Below are 19,674 nucleotides of genomic sequence, written 5' to 3' on the forward strand. Positions count from 1 at the left end.
TTCATCTGTGAACTTTGTGTTTGGGTGGTCCTGGAAATCTATTTCTTCAGATAAATAGCCAAAAGTATTAACAATTCCTCCAATGATCAGATCCCCTCTCTGATAATTCTGGTATGGAAACTGGAAAGGATCCGTCATGGCGCATCTCTCAGAGTCTTCCTTGCACTCAGCTGGAGGCATCTGGAGCCACAGGAAGAAAAGGATCAGCAGAAGAAATGTTCCTGCCATCTTGACCAACAGTTATGCAGAAAGGCAGATTTCTCTCTCATCCACCAGGAATTGCATTAGGTTTAATGGCACTAGATTATTTTCTTTTTCTTCTTGTTTGTAAGGTTTAAAAGTAATAAATATTATTTAAAACAACAACAACAATTGTGAGTGTCACAGGCAAGCATGCTGTCCCCAGCTGAGTGCTCTTTGGCTGGATCTAGAAGCGTCCAAGAAGCAATTCAGTTAAATGCGCTGGAAACTCATACAGTGGTACCTCGGGTTAAGAACTTAATTTGTTCTGGAGGTCCGTCCTTAACCTGAAACTGTTCTTAACCTGAGGTACCACTTTAGCTAATGAGGTCTCCCGCTGCTGCCGCGCGATTTCTGTTCTCATCCTGAAGCAAAATTCTTTACCCGAGGTAATATTTCTGGGTTAGCAGAGTCTGCAACCTGAAGTGTCTGCAACCCGAGGTCAACCTGAAGTGTCTGTAACCCGAGGTCAACCTGAAGTGTCTGCAACCCGAGGTCAACCTGAAATGTCTGCAACCCGAGGTCAACCTGAAGTGTCTGTAACCCGAGGTCAACCTGAAGTGTCTGTAACCCGAGGTCAACCTGAAGTGTCTGCAACCCGAGGTCAACCTGAAGTGTCTGTAACCCGAGGTCAACCTGAAGTGTCTGCAACCCGAGGTCAACCTGAAGTGTCTGCAACCCGAGGTACCACGGTACAGGGAAATCCGATAGGGGAAGGTGTGGGCCTCCACATGCTTTTTGTTTGGCTTTCAGCCTTTTAATTATCATTTTTTCTTAAATCAGAAGTTGGGTTGCAACTGGCCGATATATAACCTAGGGTTGCCACATTTCAAGAAGTAAAAATCTGGACATTTGTTGAGCCCCAAAATTGTTAAGCTTCTTTTCAGCGGTCACCCACTCACCCCTGCCCCCACCAAACCCAAACCACCCACAGCTGTGCCAGACCCCGGGGGCCAAACCTGGACCCAAGTCATGCCTTCCCCCAAACCCAAACTTTTGGTTTAAAATTGCTGCCCAAAAGAGAACATGTTTGGGAGGAGTGGTGCACAGCCAGACAGCACAAATACTGGTTTAACTGAGCAGCAACCAGGAAGAACAGAGCTTGCGAGATATTTCCGCACTGTCAGGATGCTGTCAGCAGCTCCAGGCTGGTTATGCAGGAAAGTATAAAGACAAGGGAAAGTTTCTTACAGTCTTTTTTATTATTATTATTTCAAACTTTACAGAGAGAGACTATAGAAACCAGCCTCTTGGATAATGGCGTTGTCCCGAGTGAATTTCCACCCCCCCCCCCGTCTCTCCCAGTGCCTCATTGGTCACCTCCTCTAGGGCTGCTGCTACGTGCCCTCTGTCTTTGAGCTCCTTGATTTCCTACTTTCAAGGTTTGCCAGGTTCTGGGAGGGGTGAGGTTTGGTGGGGTCAGCTGTTTCCCCTCTGTTGCTTTCTCCCCCTCCTCTCCCATTATTTCCAAACTCATTATTTCCCAACTTTCCCCCTCATCTGCCTCTGAGCTGTGACCTATCTCAAACCCCTGTTGTAAATCTAAATGGTCTTCCTCTTCCTCCTCCCTGGAGGGGTCAGGCTGGGGAGGCAGTCTTCGCCATTCCTCCTCTGCCCGGTCCCTGTGGCACCTTCCCTGGGGAAGGCCCTCTCTATGTTCTTATGTTTTACTGTGTTTAGACTTAGATCTTTGTGCCCTGAGGCCCCTAAGCCCTTCCCCAGAAAATAACTACACACAAACACATAATTTTGGTTTAAGTTAATGGGTAAAATATAGGCCACAACTTTATTGATTACAGCAAAATGAATGTTATTGGCTTAGGCATTGGCAACAGACTATAATTGACTCCTGCCTCTCTGGCTGGTAGTCTGAAAGGGTAAACACCAAACGGGGGAGCAACATTGATGAAGATCAACTGAAGCTCACCCCAGGGTTCCTGTGGTCCTGGCATGGCCCTAGCCCCACAAGCAGACTTTGGACGAGATCTAGGACCCCCAGATTCCTTTACCGGAATACCCTATTCCTGGAGGGGCAGGTGATGGCTGCACCTCCCCTCCCACACACTTCAATAAGCCAATGCCTAACCTCCACATGAGCCTAGCGCTCGCCCCCAATACCCTCACTCCGCAGTCAGTCCTTCAAGCCATCATGGACTTTAGCCAACCACACATCATTACCTTCGTCAGAAAAATGCACTCCATCTGCCCTAAACAGGGCTGCAATACAGAAGGTAATACCTAGGTGGGGGATCACCCTGCCACCCAAGGACAACACTTTCCACACCACCTTGCAGTCAACCCGCTTCCGGGTATTATCAGTTGCAGCTGGGTTAACGCTGTTGCGACATGTGCGCCTCACCAGGAAATGTGACCAGAAAATCATTGTGTTGGGGCAAGATGCGGCTAGCTCCTGCAAATCCCTTTTAATGCAGGACCTTTAATGCAGGACCGTAAGTCCATGCCTCTCAAAGATGGCAAATCATTTTCACCCAGCTGCATGATCATAGTGGACAGCGCCCCCAAACTGGCTACTCGAGCCATCACCAATGGCAACAGTTCTCTCCACAGCATCCCACGCCTGGTGAACCATGAGACTTTAACTTGAGCAGGTAAAGCAAGGTCACTCCCCATGCTGGTCTCTACTGCTCACACGCCGGCCCAGTGCACGATACTATGGCCAAGGATCCAAATGTGCAACGCCAGCAGCACTAAAAGAAAAGAAATGACAAGCAGGTAAGTAAACTGATAAATTGCCAAGGGATATTACCTAACTTAGCCCTTGTATGCACCCGACTTCCAGCGACCTAGATTCTTAATCTTTTTGGCCGACAGACCCCAATGAGCTACAGTCGTGGCAGCACCAGTTCGAAAAGAATGTGCTGCGTACTGTCCAGATGAGAGCCCACAGGTCTGAATAGCTTTGCACATGACTCTTGTGAATTGGTTTCTGGACAAAGGGGCCCCATCTTCATGAATTAAGAACAGGCCCATGCCATGAGGTCTCAACTGCAAAAAAAATTCTTGTATCCTTAACAGGGCAAGGGCCCCTATGAACTGATGCTGGAAGCCGCAGCTGTGCTCCCAATGCTCTCTGGTCCGTCTTAGACCTGCAAATGAAAACCAACAATTCCGTCTCCCCGAAGGCAACATCTTCCAAATGGAGACCCTGAGGAGGCTCACCTGGGACCATTTCAAACACCACTTCACCTACTCTAAGCGCACCAAAAAATGATATTGAGTATGCGGCTGAAAATAATTGCACCTCATAACGAGACCAGAACACCAATCTTAACTTCTTATGGATTCTGCACAGAAGATCAAAAATTATTGGCCTCCTGGCAATGCCCTTTGAAGACTGCAGGCGACATCAATCTTCCAACGCCTTACGCAGTAGAAAATCTGCACACGGGACATAAGCAAAAAGGGACTTGCTAAAAAATGAAATCGCTGCCGATTGAGTGTCTTAGGCACGCGACCCCGCTGAAAGAGGTGGGCCAGGTACTGTGCCACCTGAGAGGTAGAGGGGGGCTGATCTGGAGCACTGGCCAGAGAGTGCGCCCTAAAAACCAGGAAGTCCTGCCAAACTTTCTAATAGGATTTAAGTGTAGAGGGGGCAAAGGCAGCTACTACTCTCCACATCACTATATGCTTCAATGTCTCCAAAGTGCATCCGGAAAAAGTTCTGGCAACGTCTGTGCCCCTGGTGCCAGGGATCTGAAGTGGTCCATCTGAAAGCGAGACAATGCATCAGCATTGTCATTCGACATGCCAGGGATAAATTTAGCAGAAAAAACGATGTTATACCTCAAACACTGTAAAACAAACACATGCAAAAGGGATGACACCTGTGGAGAGCGTGCTGATTGTTTAGCTAACACACTAACAACCAACTGGTTGTCAGTCCAGAAACAAACCCTGTGGTCCCTAAACTCAGCTGAGCAAATATGGACGGCCATTACAATAGGAAAAAACTCAAGGAAGGTTAGATCACACGTGATGGACTTGCCACACCAAGCCTTGGACCAATGCTGAGTACACCAACAACCTCTGAAATAAAGTCCAACGCCCAAAGATCCTGCAGCATCAGAATGGACCTGAAAATCGGCTTGGAAGTTTAAAGTGTCCTGCCAAAGAGAAACACCATTATATTCATCCATAAATTGGAGCCAAACGCAGTGGCGGAGCTTCAAGTACAGGCAGGGTGGCGGAGAGCAAATGGGGGGGGGGTGCACATCCCGGGGGTGTGGCGCGCATCCTGGGGGCGTGGTGCGCTGCCTGCAGGGGTGTGGTGCACAACATGGGGGGCAGCCGTGATGGCACCCCACTGGGATTGTGCCACTGGGGGCGGTGCACTCCCCCTGCACCCCTGTTCCTCTGCCAGTGGCCAAACACCCAGGTCAGACTTGACTTCCTTAGACAGGCAGACATGGTGATGTGGGAGTTTTAAACTGGCGGATAACCTAGCTAAATGTGAGCAAAAGGGACGGCCTGGTGCACCTACTCGACAAGCAAAATTCAAATGCCCTAATAAAGATTGAATTTGCTTAAGTGTCAGCTTCCTAAGGGGTAGCAGCTGAGTAATAAGGGTCTTAAGGGCCAGCAATTTGGCGTCCGGCAACCTAGATGGCTGTAGGATCGTGTCAAGCTCTATTCCTAGATAAATAAATTTGGTAGAAGGTCCTTCAGTCTTTTTGTCTGCTAGCGGGAGTCCCAACTCCAGTGCCAATGCGGTGAACACCACAAGTAAAGTTGCATAGTCAGTAGTACTCGCGGATCTGGCCAATTAAAAAAATCATCTAAGTAATGGGTCACCCCCGTTAGACCAGATCTAAAATGAAGGGTCAAATGTACTAAATGCCTCCAAGGCGGCACAGGCAACTGATTTATCGACAGCATTGATTTATCGACATAGTAAGGTAAAGGTAAAGGGACCCCTGACCATTAGGTCCAGTCGTGACCGACTCTGGGGTTGCGGCGCTCATCTCGCTTTATTGGCCGAGGGAGCCGGTGTATAGCTTCCGGGTCATGTGGCCAGCATGACTAAGCCGCTTCTGGCGAACCAGAGCAACGCACGAAAATGCCGTTTACCTTCCCGCCGGAGCAGTACCTATTTATCTACTTGCACTTTGACATGCTTTCGAACTGCTAAGTTGGCAGGAGCTGGGACCGAACAATGGGAGCTCACCCTGTCGCAGGGATCTGAACCACCGACCTTCTGATCGGCAAGTCCTAGGCTCTGTGGTTTAACCCACAGCGCCACCCGTGTCCCATTATCGACATAGTAGGCCCCTTCAAATTTGAATCCCAGCCAGTGAAAATCTGAAGGATGAACTGGGAGCAAGCGAAAGGCAGGTTCCACATCACACTTTGCCAACAATGCTCCCTTGCCGGAACACATAATAAGTTTAACTGCCTGATCAAATGTTGCATACTTAATGGAACAGAGCTCCCCTGGAGTGGCATCATTCAATGACGTTCCTCTAGGATAAGACAAATTGTGAATGAGGCCATATTCGCCTGAGACGTTTTTAGGAATAATCCCTAAAGGGGATAAATACAAATTGGGAATAGGAGGAGCATCAAAGGGGTCGGCCATCCACCCCAAAGAAAACTCCTTTGCCACTTTCCTCCTGGCCACCTCAGGCATTTCCTTAACTAACTTCTGATTGACCAGATTATTAGAGAAAGGAAACCGGAATTCTAAAAACTGCACGATCACACCACTTGCTACGATTGGGTCAAAGGCCTGGTGTGATTGAGGGGGCCAAAGTACAAGGGCTGCAACACCCCCAGGAACCCTAACCTGCTGGGGGTGTCTCAGGGGCCCATACACAACCAGGACCCTCCCTAAAGAGGATCCCATTTGTGTAAACTACTTTGAGCACAGTTTTTGAAAAATGCTGTAAATAAATAGACAATCACAAGAGAGGGGAGAAAACACTGAGTATTAAAAAGATAAGATTTTTAAAATAATTTTATTTATACTTTTCAGATATATACATTTCACTGATTTTACAGTCATTTTGACATTTTAAAACTTGACTTCCCCCTCTTTCTGCTGTTTCTTAATTTATTTTTAATATCTTCTGCATATACAAATTAACTTAACTTATTTATTTATCTTCTTTATATACATATACTCTTATGTAACTGCAGGTTATTACAATAATCCTGCCAGTGTTTTTAACCGTTTACAATTTATCTGTAAATATTCATTAAACAATTTCCATTATTTTATAAAAAGTTTGTTATCTTGATTTCTTCTGGTAAGTTTTGCCATTTCTACACAGTACATAACTTCTTTGCATCCATTCTTCTTTTGTTGGGACTTTTTCTTTCCATTTTTGGGCAAGTAATATTCTTGCCACTGCAGTCACATACATGAATAAATTTCTATACAATTTAGGTAGTTCTATCCCTATAAGACAAAGGCTTCTGGTTTTTTCTTACAAATGTTATTTTTCCCAGCCAGATGGGTGGGGTATAAATAAATTATTATTATTATTATTATTATTATTATTATTATTAATGTATTTTAACTTATTTACTGGTTTTCACATATTACATTACAATACATGAATAAATTTCTATACAATGTAGGTAGGTCTGTCCCTATAATTACCAAGAGAAAGGCTTCTGTTTTTTTTCTTACAAATCTTATTTTAAACATAGTTTTCAATTCATTATATATCATTTCCCAGTAAGCCTTAACCTTATCCAATAAGACCACCACATATGACAAAAAGAAACTACTATCTCTTTACATTTCCAACACTTATTTGATATAGTTTTAACCATTTTTGAAAGTTTACTTGGTGTTAGATACAATCGATATATGATTTTCATATACTTTACTCTTAAAGCATAGCATGGAAAAAGATAAGAATTGGGACACACAAGGGATTTTCTTGGCTGGTTTTATTCCAACAAATGTCTGCATTTGTAATAATGCAACAATTAAAGGGATCAACGCAAGTTGACTCCTATTTGCTCCTCAGAATCAAGTGGTCTTTGCTGTTCAAGTCGGGCCTCAGAAGGATTATATACAATTTGGGGAAGAAGATGCAAGCGAGCAAGCCTGCACTGGAGGCCAAGATGCAGAAGATCTCCACAGCCACCATCTGTTTTCCTTTGGTGCTCAGATAAGAGGGAACAAAGGACAACCAAACGCTGCAGAACACCAACATGCTGAAAGTGATGAACTTGGCTTCGTTGAAACTGTCTGGCAACTTCCTGGCCAGGAAAGCCACCGTGAAGCTGACCATGGCCAGGAATCCCAGGTACCCCAGGACACAATAAAACATGGGGGCAGAGCCTTCGTTGCATTCCAGGATGATTTCCTCCGCCAGAGAGTTCATGTCCACATCTGGGAAGGGAGGAGCCGTACAGAGCCAAAAAGCACAAATACTGGCCTGAAGTGAGCAGCAACCCAGAAGAACAGAGTTGGCCAGAGATTTCCCCACCCATTTCCTCATCCTGGATCCTGGTTTGGTGGCCATGAAGGCCAGAACCACCGTGATGGTTTTGGCCAAGACACAAGACACCGCAATGGAGAATATGATGCCAAAGGCCGTTTGTCGTAAAGAGCAGCTCACTGGGTGAGGCTGGCCAATGAAGAGCAAGGAGCAGAGGAAGCAGAGCAAGAGGGCAAGGAGCAGAGTGTAGGTGAGGTCCCGGTTGTTGGCTTTGACAATGGGAGTGTCCCCGTTCTTAGAGAAAATGCCAAGGACCAAGGCTGTGACCAGAGCGAAGAGCAGAGCCAAGGCAGCTAATGTGAATCCCAAAGGCTCTGCGTAGGAAAGAAAATGTTGGCTCTTGGGAATGCATTGATCTCTGTTGTGGTTTGGAAATTGTCCTTCTTGGCATTTGAAACAATAATCTGTATCTTAAAAATCAAATGAATGATATATGAGTTTGAATAAACAAGGCAACCTTTTTTTGGTAATGAAATGGAGTCCTCCATTTCCAATAGCATTTCAATTTTCCTTTGAAAGAACTATTACTTCTGCTCCCAAAACATAATACTGAGCCATTAATTAGTTGGAAACAAGTATCAGATATAAGTGGAAACCAGTAAAATGCAACAGGTATTTTTTCTTCATAAACCATATAGGTGGTATCATTCAAATCACCAGGAATTTAGGAAGCAAAGTATTGACAACTGTTAATATGGGGCCATTGGAAGAGCCAAACTATGGGGATGGAAGATTAGGGAAGCCTTCCCTGACTCCGCAAGCTGTGGCAGGTGGGGAGCAGGCAGAGAACACTGGACATGATCCACACCTATTTCCACAGATCTACTTTCAAAAGATTAAAGATGTGGCTTTAGTTTACCCAACTCTCTGTGTCTGTTTTCTTTCTTCCAGATCTGAGTGCAACTGCTGTTCTGTTTAGGAGTGAGTACTGAACTGTTATTAAGGGGAAACTGTTGAAATAGACTAGGAAGCATTTTATAAAAGAGCAGCTGATGTCTCCTACCTGCTTGATTTGAAATCATCCCATCTGGACATGAAGAACAGTCATAGCAACAAAATGGCAGCCCCTCCTTCTTTTTCCGGCTGTAGCCTGGCTGGCACCGATCATTGCACAAACCAAGGGGCAGGACCTAGCCAGAAAAAGAGGAGAAGAGGAAGCTCCCTTTTGCATGGTAAAGAACACAGTTTGAACCAAAGAGATGAGATCATTTGGCAGATTCATGTTATTCCAGAAAGGTGGTTTGTGTGTGAATAAATTGTAATATAATTATTGGGAGTGAAACAGAAGGGAAATTGAATATTTCATCTGTATAAGATGGTGGATGTAAAGAGGACAGGGAAAGACCACTGACAGAGAAGGCAAAGCAGGAAGCATATACATTAGGCTCCAATTGACTCCAATACCATCAATTGTATGAGACATTTAAAGTAGATAAAAGAAAAGAATTTGCAATAGAACCATCTAGATTAGAGAATGATCTCATTAATTCAAAAGCTAAAATACTTTCCAAAATGTACATCTCCTCATTGACTGGGAAGTCTAGGAGGAGGAGGTAAATGACAAAATGGGCTCAGGAGTTTGGCTATAATATCTTAATGAAGGATTGGGAAAAGCTCTGGAAAACCAATATGAAATTCACTGCTTGCTGTACACTGAGGGAAAAACTTTTGAAATGCAATATTGTTAGATAAATAGGTAGCACTGCATCGGGGAGGTAAATGGTATTCCATTGCACCAGAAACAATTTAGTCATGCTGCCTACATGACCTGCAAAGCTGTTGACTGCACGTGACCGTCCAGAGCTCTCTGACCTTCCCTTTACTTTCCCTCTTACATTAATGTGACCTAGCTAAGCCTGGCAGAAGACCTTACTCTCTTGTAGTAATCCCTTCATGCAGTAACTGAACTTAAGAATGTTATTAATATGAGACCTTATTCTTGAATTTGTATTCTTAATATTAATAAAAATGCTCCCTTTTTAGAAAACCAAAAGTCCACTCCCACCTGACTGAATGCTTTGTGCCATGTGATGTCTTCTTCATCCATGCTGAAGTAGGCATAGTGCAATTCCTGTGGTTCTATCTTTCCTACTTTCACTTGTGAGAAGGTTTGGTTGGGGAAAGTAACCCAGTTAATAACGTCAAATCCAGCTGCCAATTCCCCATTCTCATCAAAAGACACAAAGTCCCCAGCACTGTTGTTGAAGGAGATGCTCCTCAGGAAAGAGGAAAGCTGGACAGAATAAAACAAGGCATATGAAAAGTATCAATCAATATGTAACACAATGGAAAGCAGTAAAAAATGGGGTGGTCCACCTTTGGAGCACATACAGATTTCTGGGAAGTACAGTTGACCTGGAACTTGAGTATTTAAACATTCAGCTCAGAGGATCCATGTGCAGAGGCAAAATTGTGCAAGGTCAGCAACCCCTGCAATCGCTGTCCACAAGGTGGAGAGGGGCTTCCTGGGCTCTGGGAAGGTTGCAGGAGGACCCTGGGATGCTCCCAGAGCCCTGTCAGGACCTCCCCACAGCCTGGGAAGCAAGGGGGCACCTTCTTTCCTTTGCCCCTTGGAGGCACCCTTTGGCCTTGTGTCTCCTTCCCTGAGGCTGGTATGGAATGCACTGCCTTGCTCACCTGGCTTTGGGAAGGAAGCGCCCTCATGCCTCCTTCCCAGAGCCCAGCAAGCAAGGGGGAGGGCTGCACACCCAGGGCACTCCATGGACCTACTGAGAGCCTGGTAACAAAGGAAGACCTTCAGAGGGGGGGAGGGGATGAGATGTTGCAGAAGGAATGCTCTGGAGAGGTTCTTCCTGGATAAAAACATACCATCTTTCTCATATTAACACATCATGAGTGCCAGTTTAACATGCCTCCTTCTTCACCACTCCTGACATATCAGCATCACAAACACATAGGACAGCAGAACATGCAGCTCCTTCCACAACATTGTTGAGTTCTACAAAGAGGTGACATTTCTGTGTGAGGAAATGCAGGAGGAGATACTTCCACCTCGGCAACTTGAAGGGGAAATACAGAGAATATATTGATTCTGGCTCCAACTTGAAGGCAAGGGAAAAAAGGGAAGCACCAAAAAGAACATTTGTTTTGTGTGGGAGAGGAAAATGCTGTAACAGATGTTTTTCTTCCATGTGTATTCAGTCTATGGACTGTGTGTTGACACTCATTAGTTTAGCCCGAAGCAAAGATTTATTCCGAATATGAAATCTTACCTGCCAAGGTTGCAGATTTGAAGGATTGAGTCCACCTCTGCCTGACGTCATTCTGTGTTTTGGTCTGGATGAGAGAATCTTGTGCAAAGTATATGCAGTGGCATAAACTGCATTATAGGTACTGTAACTTTGACCAGTCATGATCATTTCAAAGGTATGCCCAGGAAGGCTCTCCAGACTCTCTTTGCCAGTGCAGGTGTCTGTGCTTTCATTGGGCTCATTGGAAACAGAAAATAAGCAGTTGAATGCCTGTTCCCAAAAAGCCTGGAGGAACCCATCTCCATTTGGAGAGTTGGGGTTTAGGGTCTGAAGGAATTCTTTAAATCCCCGGACTTTTTCTGTGTGAATTGCAAAAGACAGGGCACCATCAAAGATTTGAATATCATAATACCTTTGCAATGTATCTGATGAGAAGGCCCATTGGGCTGTCAAAATCCACACTGTGCCTGCTGAATTCTCTGCAATATCTTCAGCTAATGAAAAGAAATATTTCAACCACTTCACAGCTATGATGGTCTGAGATTCTGCACATACAACCAATATATTGACTTCTGAGACCACCAGGGAAGAGGACTTAGCCCGAATGGGATCCAGTGAAATGAAATGATCCATCCCTTGTGATATGGCTGGTATTTTTTCCTTGAAGGCTGTGCAGACTCCATGCTGGGAAAGCATTGGCCCTAAGATTTGCATAAACTTCTCTCCATTCTCATCATCTGAAGCAACAAGTCCCACCCACGTCCATTGGAAATGAAGAAGTAGCTTGACAATCCCTGCATATTGATATTTCTCATTGGGCACCGTCCGGAAGAAGGTTTGGAGCTGCAACTCGGTCCTCCTCACTGGAGCTAATACACAGTAAGCAATCTAAGGAAGAAATCAATCTCACAATAATGGGAGAGTTATAGCAGACGATTAGAATTCATCCCACATAACTGCCTGAAGTGGAACCCAAGTGAATTCATTGAAGGTAAAAATATATTCTTTAGTTTCTGCATATCGGAGAAATTTGAATGAATGTAAGAAGAGTTTGGATTTGATATCCCAAATCACTACCCGAAGGAGTCTCAAAGTGGCTAACATTCTTCTTTCCCTTCCTCCCCCACAACAAACGCTCTGTGAGGTGAGTGGGGCTGAGAGACTTCAAAGAAGTGTGACTAGCCCAAGGTACCCAGCAGCTGCATGTGGAGGAGCGGAGACGCGAACCCGGTTCACCAGCTTACAAGTCTACTGCTCTTAACAGCGGTGTAGCGTGGGTTGTCAGCACCTGGGGCAAGGCAAGTAATTTGCGCCCCCTAACCCGGGGCAAGGCAAGTAATTTGCACCCCTAACCCCTAACCTGCCGCCGCTGCCAGCTTCTTCTTGCTGCTGCCTGGGCTGCTGCCATGGGGCTCTGCTACAGCCTGCGCCTGAGGCTCTTTGACGACTCCGGAGGCGGCAAGCGCGCCCCCCCCAGATGTTGCGCCCAGTGCGGCCGGCCCCCCTGCACCCCCCACGCTACGCCACTGGCTCTTAACCACTACACCACACTGGCTGTAAGGACAAGTTCCTTGTTTTGGAGGTGTTATAACATAAAACACTGAATCCATTATGCATCAATGACATCTTGGTCAGTTCTATCATTTACAATGAATTATGTAGAAAGTGAAATATTTCTTAAGTTATATTAGATCTATGAGGATGAAATGCTCAAATCTTTTGTTCCCTAATGCCAACAATAATGTTAATTTTCTCCCAAAATCATCCTTTTGATTAACTAATTCAGTTTCATAGATAATGTCAACTAATTTCAGGGAAAGCAGCAGACATTTGAGGAATATTCATTTTATTCTTCAGTGGTTGTTTATTTTGCAACCCCCCCCCCCATAGATCGATCAATCAATCAATCAATCAATCTTTACTGTGGTCGAAGACTAGACAGCAAAGTTAACAACAGCAACATATAACACATCCACATGAAGAAGCTGATGTAATAAAAAAAAATCCCTATAAATTTATTTAAATTAGGTAACATTCCTTCGGATTTAATCTGTATTCTGGAGGTTAAAATCTGTACTCATTCACCAGCCAGCATTGCAACCTTGCCTGGTTCTGCAACCTTGGAAGGAAGGACACCTCAAGGGAACTGCAGATGGATTGTCTGTCAAGAATCTATTTTGCACTTGGACATCATGTTTTATTTCATGAGTGAGGAACCTATGGTCCCCCAGAACTTCCTGAACTTCAAGTCCAAGTGCTCATCTTTGACCATTGAGCTATAGTGGCTGAGGCTAGTGGGCAACATATGGACAAGCAACAGCCAGTTCTGATTAGACAATTCCGGGAACAGGAGAGAAATTCGCTTCAAATTGTTGTACAAATTTACCTGTTTTATTTTGTTGGGAGCTGACCAGAGTGGCTGGGGAAACTCAGTCAGATGGGCAGGATTTGTGAACCAAACTGCAGCTTACTGGGAAAAGGGGAACTCCTACTGGTGCACTGGCACTGTACTAACCTCCCTCCCGCTTCCCAATCCCCCTCTACTTCCAGACAAGCTTCAGGGACACATGTGCCAGAAGGTCAGGCAGTCATCCAAGCCCTTCTCCTACAGTCATGACTGCATATGGACACCATGAGTAACAGTGAGAACTCTTTAGCTTTCCAGGTAGGATGTTTTACCGGGAAAGAATGAGCAAATCAGACGCTGTTCTATCAGTAATATATTTTTCTCTCTTTCTTCTTTTTCAGAAAAGGGAACCAAAGTAAAAGAAAGTCTGGAGAACCCAGAAGAGAATTATTGAACCAGAGACAGAAAAGCTCCACTGTCCACACACTCACTTACCTGTGGGATCTTGTAGATTCCTAAGATCGTAGTCATGTGAAGGGAGATGTCAGAGTCAAGTGCTCCAATAACAGCTATCATATTTCTTTTCTTGTCACATTTGAAGTTGGGGACAATCCTTTCTGTGGTGGACAGAAGTTTCAGGGTGTTCTGATAAGTCATCCTTGCATTTAAATAGCTATCATAGAGGTGGAACCCAAAGCTCATATTTGGTACGATGTTTGGGTTCTCATTGATTTCTTTCACAGCAAACACCAGGGAGAGGGTATTCTGGTAGTACTTTGGTGCTCCACTAATAAAAGAGGTATACTATGTGTCAGAGATATTTTCCTCCTCTACTTTTTAAGCATGTAGCTTACTTTCTGGCTTTTTCAGGCAAATTCCAAAAGATTAAATAAAACAAATAAGCAAACAACACATATGCACTGTGTCTCCTAACACTTGATAATTGAAACCCATGGACAGTGAGGCAGGGTTTTTTACAAGTAGACAAATGAAGAACAATATCAGAAATATTATAGATGTTATAGAATACCTGGAAGTAAGAAATAAAAACCAGGCAGCGTTGATGTTTTTAGATGCTGAGAAAGTGTTTGATAATGTCTCATGAAAATTCATGGAAAAAGTTCTAGAGAAAATGAACTTTGATGAAAATTTTTGGAAAGGGATTCAAGCAATATATTCGGATCAAAAAGCCAATTTAATTGTACATCATATGCATTGTGCCTCCTAACAGTTGATAACTGAAACCCATGGATAGTATTCAGTCAGCTTTAGAAATAGAGCATCTAACAGGTGTTTAATTTTGAGCAGAACATTCACATCCTGCAAGATACACATGTACATAAGTTATTCTCTTATCTGGAGGTAGACCACTGGAGCTTCAAATCATGGCCCCTCACAGGTTGCTAAAGCAAACAGCAATTGCTTCTAGTATGCTGCTGCTGGGCAGGAGGACGGTTGTCTCAATTTCAGTGGGCCTACTCTGCATATAACCCTTTATTTTGCAAAGAAGAAGAAGGAGATTGCAACACTACTGTTTTAATTGCAGAGTATTGTTTACATTGTATAGCAAGGAATATAATCCAAAATCTATGATATCAGAGCATCTATGACTGTCAGATTAAATGATGGTGGGAAAGGAAACACAGAGGGAGGATGAGGATCAAGCATGAGATCAGCTGAGAAACATGAGATCAAGTGATGAGAAAGCAGAAGAGGCAGAAGACAGAAACTTCTAGATGAGGAATAAAGCAACATAGAAGAAGATGCCATGATCACAATAGGAGAAAATGTATTTTTAACCTTTATACTTGGAAAAAGTCATATGCAAATATTTTCTGAGCATGCCATGGTTTGTGTAGTGTAGTTGTAGCATAGAGAAATGTACACTATGAAGGCGAGAGTGATTTCCTTACTAAAGTTCATCTATAAACTTTGTGTTTGGGTGGTCCTGGAAATCTATATCTTCAGAAAGATAGCCAAAAGTATTAACAATTCCTCCAATGATTAGGTCCCCTCTCTGATAATACTGGTATGGAATCTGGAAAGGATCCGCCATGGCGCATCTCTCAGAGTCTTCCTTGCACTCAGTTGGAGGCATCTGGAGCCACAGGAAGAGAAGGAGCAGCAGCAGAAATGTTCCTGCCATCTTGACCAACAGTTATGCAGAAAGGCAGATTTCTCTCTCATCCACCGTGAATTGCATTAGGTTTAAAGGCACTGGATTATTTTGATAAAGGGGATGTGCCAAAGATTTGATCCATGAAAACCTGTGTGTTCAGAATTTCTCACTGGGGCTCTGAATAACACAGGGTTTATTTTATATACACCTTGTGTTTATGGCCTTATGTGGGATTTGGCAATATGATGAAACCCGCATTTTGAAATAATTACTTGTTCCAAAGTGATCTCCTTAGAGTATTGTGCTCTGTATGGGAAAACAGTAACAGCAAAATAGTCATATGTATTTGTTATTGAATGGTGACCTGGTAATTGTGAGTGTCGCATGCAAGCATGCTGCTGCCAACTGAGTGATCTCAGGCTGGATCGAGAAGTGTCAAAGAATCAATTCAGTTAAATGTGCTGTAAACTCATACAGGGAAATCCAATAGGGGAAGGTGTGGGCCTCCACATGCTTTTTGTTTGGCTTTCAGCCTTTTAATTATCATTTTTTCTTAAATTAGAAGTTGGGTTGCAACTGGCATATATATAACCTAGGGTTGCCGCATTTCAAGAAGTAAAAATCTAGACATTTGTTGAGCCCCCAAATTGTTGAGCTTCTTTTCAGTGGTCACCCACTCACCCCTGCCCCCACCAAACCCGAACCACCCACAGCTGAGCCAGACCCCCGAGCCCAAACCTGAACCCAAGCCACGCCTTCCCTGCTGCCCAAAAGAGAGCATGTTTGGGAGGAGAGGTGCACAGCCAGGCAGCACAAATACTGGTTTGAACTGAGCAGCAACCAGGAAGAACAGAGCTTGCGAGATATTTCCGCACTGTCTGGATGCTGTCAGCAGCTCCTGGCTGGTTGCCCAGGAAAGTATAAAGACAAGGAAAAGTTTCTTACAGTCTTTTTTATTTCAAACTTTACAGAGAGAGGCTATGGAACCCATCCTCTTGGATAATGGTATTGTCCTGTGTGAATCTCCACCCCCCCATCTCTCCCACTTCCTCATTGGTCATCATCATCACCTCCTCTACGGGTGCTGCTACGTGCCTTCTGTCTTTGAGCTCTGTGCTCCCCTACTTTTAAAGATCATCAGGTTCTGGGAGATGGAGGGTCTGGGATGCTTTCTAGTGACAACATGTCAGCCAGCTGCTGCTCTGGCTCTCCCATTATTTCCCAACTTTCCCCCTCATCTGCCTGTGAGCTGTGACCTCCCACAAACCCCTGTTGTAAATCTATACTGTTTCCTCTTCCTTTCACCCTGGAACGGTCAGGATGGGCAAGCTGTCTCCACCGCCCCTCCTCTTTTGCCCAGTCCCCAACACCCACCCATTTCCTCATCCTGGATCCTGCTTTTGTGGCCATGAACATCAGAACCACCATGATGGTTTTGGCCAAGACACTGCAATGGAGAAGATGATGCCAAAGGCCGTTTGTCGTAAAGAGCAGCTCACTGGGTGAGGCTGGCCAATGAAGAGCAAGGAGCAGAGGAAGCAGAGCAAGAGGGCAAGGAGCAGAGTGTAGGTGAGGTCCCGGTTGTTGGCTTTGACAATGGGAGTGTCCCCGTTCTTAGAGAAGACGCCAAGGACCAAGGCTGTGACCAGAGTGAAGAGCAGAGCTTCATTGAAACTGCCTGACAACTCCTTATTATTATCATTAGTTTTTAATGTTTAATGTTTTACTGTGGTTTTATAATATGTTGGGGCTAAATATTCCTGGTAAGGAAAGCCTCAATAGATCTGGCAATGGTCAGAAGTCCCAAGCCCCCTAGACCCAATAAATCATTATAAGACACCATTCATTGCATTCCACTATTATTTCTTCTGCTCAAGTTCGCATGTGTCAGAGCTGCCTCCAGGTCCCAGCTCACAGAGGACCAACGCTAGGCTGTAATTATGTACAAAAGTCTTTATTGAGATTCAGTTTCCATTTTAAAGCCGCAGCGTGCAGCTCTACGTCTCGACCTTAGACCGGCGAAGTCCCGTCTGAGTCTCCTCCCCTTCCACACCAGTTTAAGACCCTCGCCTTGCTCCACCTCTTCCTAAGTTCCTTTCTCCTCTGGGCCCTCCTGCCCGCTAGGGTCTCATCCTTCCTGGACTCCTCTGACGCTGACCCTGACCATTCTTGCCCCTCCTTCCGGCGGGCTTTAGGACCTGGTTCCCTATCCGGGCTACCTTCTGTGCCGCTCGCCTGTACCTTTGAACTTGGCGCGCGAGCCCAGCCTGCAACTTTCCTCTTGACCGTTAACTCGCTCTCCGATGGAGGCGTGGTCAACCCTGACTCATCTTCTCTCGCTGGTGGTGCATATGTGGGCTCTGACACCTGGAACTCCTCCCCCCCACTACGGTCTGGTGGGGAAGCTGGTCCTGATTTCCAACTGCTGCTCTGGGAGTCCCCGCTGGCCCCTTGCTTCTGGGGTGTCCCCCTTGGGTCGCCCCTTGCCCTGCCCATCGGCGCCCCCTTCTGTGAATCTTCCGATTCGCTGGAGAGGCTCATGGAATCTATCGGGCTGCTGTCATCTTCTCCTACGCTGCCCTCGGATTGCTCCCCCTCGCTCTCCATCTCCTCTCCTCCCTGCGCTCCCGCTGAGTCCCTGACATCCATCCCCCCTCGAAGCCCCCCCTTCCCCCCTCCCCCTCTTCTGGCGTGGGTTCCGGGTGCTCCAATGCTGTGGGGGTGCATGCCGGATACAGGTCTTCCCCCCTGTACAGGTCTTCTCCCCCTAGTGCTCCTCCACCGCATAGTACGGCACCCAGCTGTTGGCGCTGGCCGGGGCACCTTCCCTTGCGATGAGATATTCGACTCCCTCTTCCCCCCATCTCGAGTCCAAAATCTCCGTCACCTCGTTGAGTGGCCCCGCCCTCGGCGACCCCCCTGTCACGGGTGCGTCTCTAAGCGGACTGGGAGCTGTCCCTGGCTCCTGGAACCTGTGAGGTGCCTTGTAGGGCGTTAGCACCGATCTATGAAAGACCGGGTGCATTCTGGAACCCTCCGGTAGTGTCAAACGGAAAGCCACTGGGTTGATCTGTGCCTCGACTAGGTAAGGGCCCAGCTGCTTGTGTCCTAGCTTCTTCTTAGCTAAGGATCTGGCCGGCACTGCCTGGGCCGCTAACCAGACCCAGTCCCCTACCCATATGTCCTCCCCCACTCTTCTGTGTTTGTCTGCTTGCATCTTGTATACGTGTTTTGCCAGGTCTAACTGTCTACGGAGCTGTTCATGGACCTCCTGTAACTCCTCTGCCAATGCCTCTGCTCCCTGTGGCTCCCCCTCCCCCTCTTTCTCTAAGCCCCTGAAGGTCCTGGGATGTCGCCCGTGGTTGGCGAAAAACGGTGTCACCCCCGTGGACACGTGTTGTGTGTTGTTGTAGGCAAACTCGGCCAGGGGCAGGTAGTCCAACCAGGTCGAGGGCTGCTGGTTGGCGTAACATCTCAGGTACTGCTGCATGACGGCGTTGACCCTCTCCGCTTGTCCGTTGGTCTGCGGGTGTCTTGCCGACGCTAGGTTGACCTTGACGTTCAGGATGCCCATCAGCTTCCGCCAGAAACTCGAGATGAACTGGCGCCCCCGGTCGGACAGGATAGACCGTGGCAGTCCGTGTACCTTGAACACGTGGTCTATGAACAGCTTGGCTGTCTGTTCCGCTGTGGCCACCTTCGCGCAAGGAATGAAGTGCGCCATCTTGGTGAACATGTCGACTACCACGAGTACTGCTGTTTTGCCCCTCGAGCTGGGCAGGTCAGTGACAAAGTCCAAGGCTACCCTCTCCCACGGTTCAGACGGGGTCTGTAGCGGTTCTAACAGTCCCGCCGGCGGTCTGTGTACTGGCTTGGCCCTTTGGCAGGTGTCGCACCTCGTGACGTAATCCGCGACTTCTCCCCGCATCTTGGGCCACCAAAAGTCTCTGGCTACTAATTCCACCGTCTTTTCCTTGCCGAAATGTCCGGCGCTGGGTGCGTCGTGTAGCTGTTGCAGTACTGTTGCGCGGAGTTCATCTCCCGGTACATAGATGGCCCCCTTGCGGAGGAGCAGTCCGTCGCGTATCTGGAACTCGTCGTCCTTTGCCGTGCCGCTGCGCACCTCATCCATCTTGGAGCGCGCGAATGAATCTGTTCGGAGCTCGCGCCGTATCGCTTCCAGGTCTACGGTGGCTGAAGCGCATGCCCACGCCTTGGGTGCGAAAATGTGTTTGGCCGCTACCGGTGCTGCTTCCTCCAGTTACTGTGGCTTCCTGGAGA

The 19,674-nt window shown here is 46.3% G+C and overlaps 1 protein-coding gene across 1 annotated transcript; it reads right to left on the minus strand.

Annotated features, from left to right (window-relative positions):
• Nucleotides 1-1,562: 1,562 nt before the first annotated feature.
• Nucleotides 1,563-13,931, minus strand: LOC307202697 (vomeronasal type-2 receptor 26-like; the record flags this gene model as incomplete). Its single annotated transcript, XM_079952862.1, has 5 exons — nucleotides 1,563-2,948; nucleotides 8,719-8,845; nucleotides 9,721-9,948; nucleotides 10,949-11,815; nucleotides 13,770-13,931. 5 exons carry the CDS (start codon nucleotides 13,929-13,931, stop codon nucleotides 2,887-2,889), a joined length of 1,446 nt encoding a protein of 481 aa, XP_079808988.1. The 3' UTR covers nucleotides 1,563-2,886.
• Nucleotides 13,932-19,674: the final 5,743 nt, after the last annotated feature.

The sequence above is a fragment of the Podarcis cretensis genome (assembly GCF_951804945.1).
Source record: "Podarcis cretensis genome assembly, chromosome: 14".
In the NCBI taxonomy this organism is placed as follows: domain Eukaryota; kingdom Metazoa; phylum Chordata; class Lepidosauria; order Squamata; family Lacertidae; genus Podarcis; species Podarcis cretensis.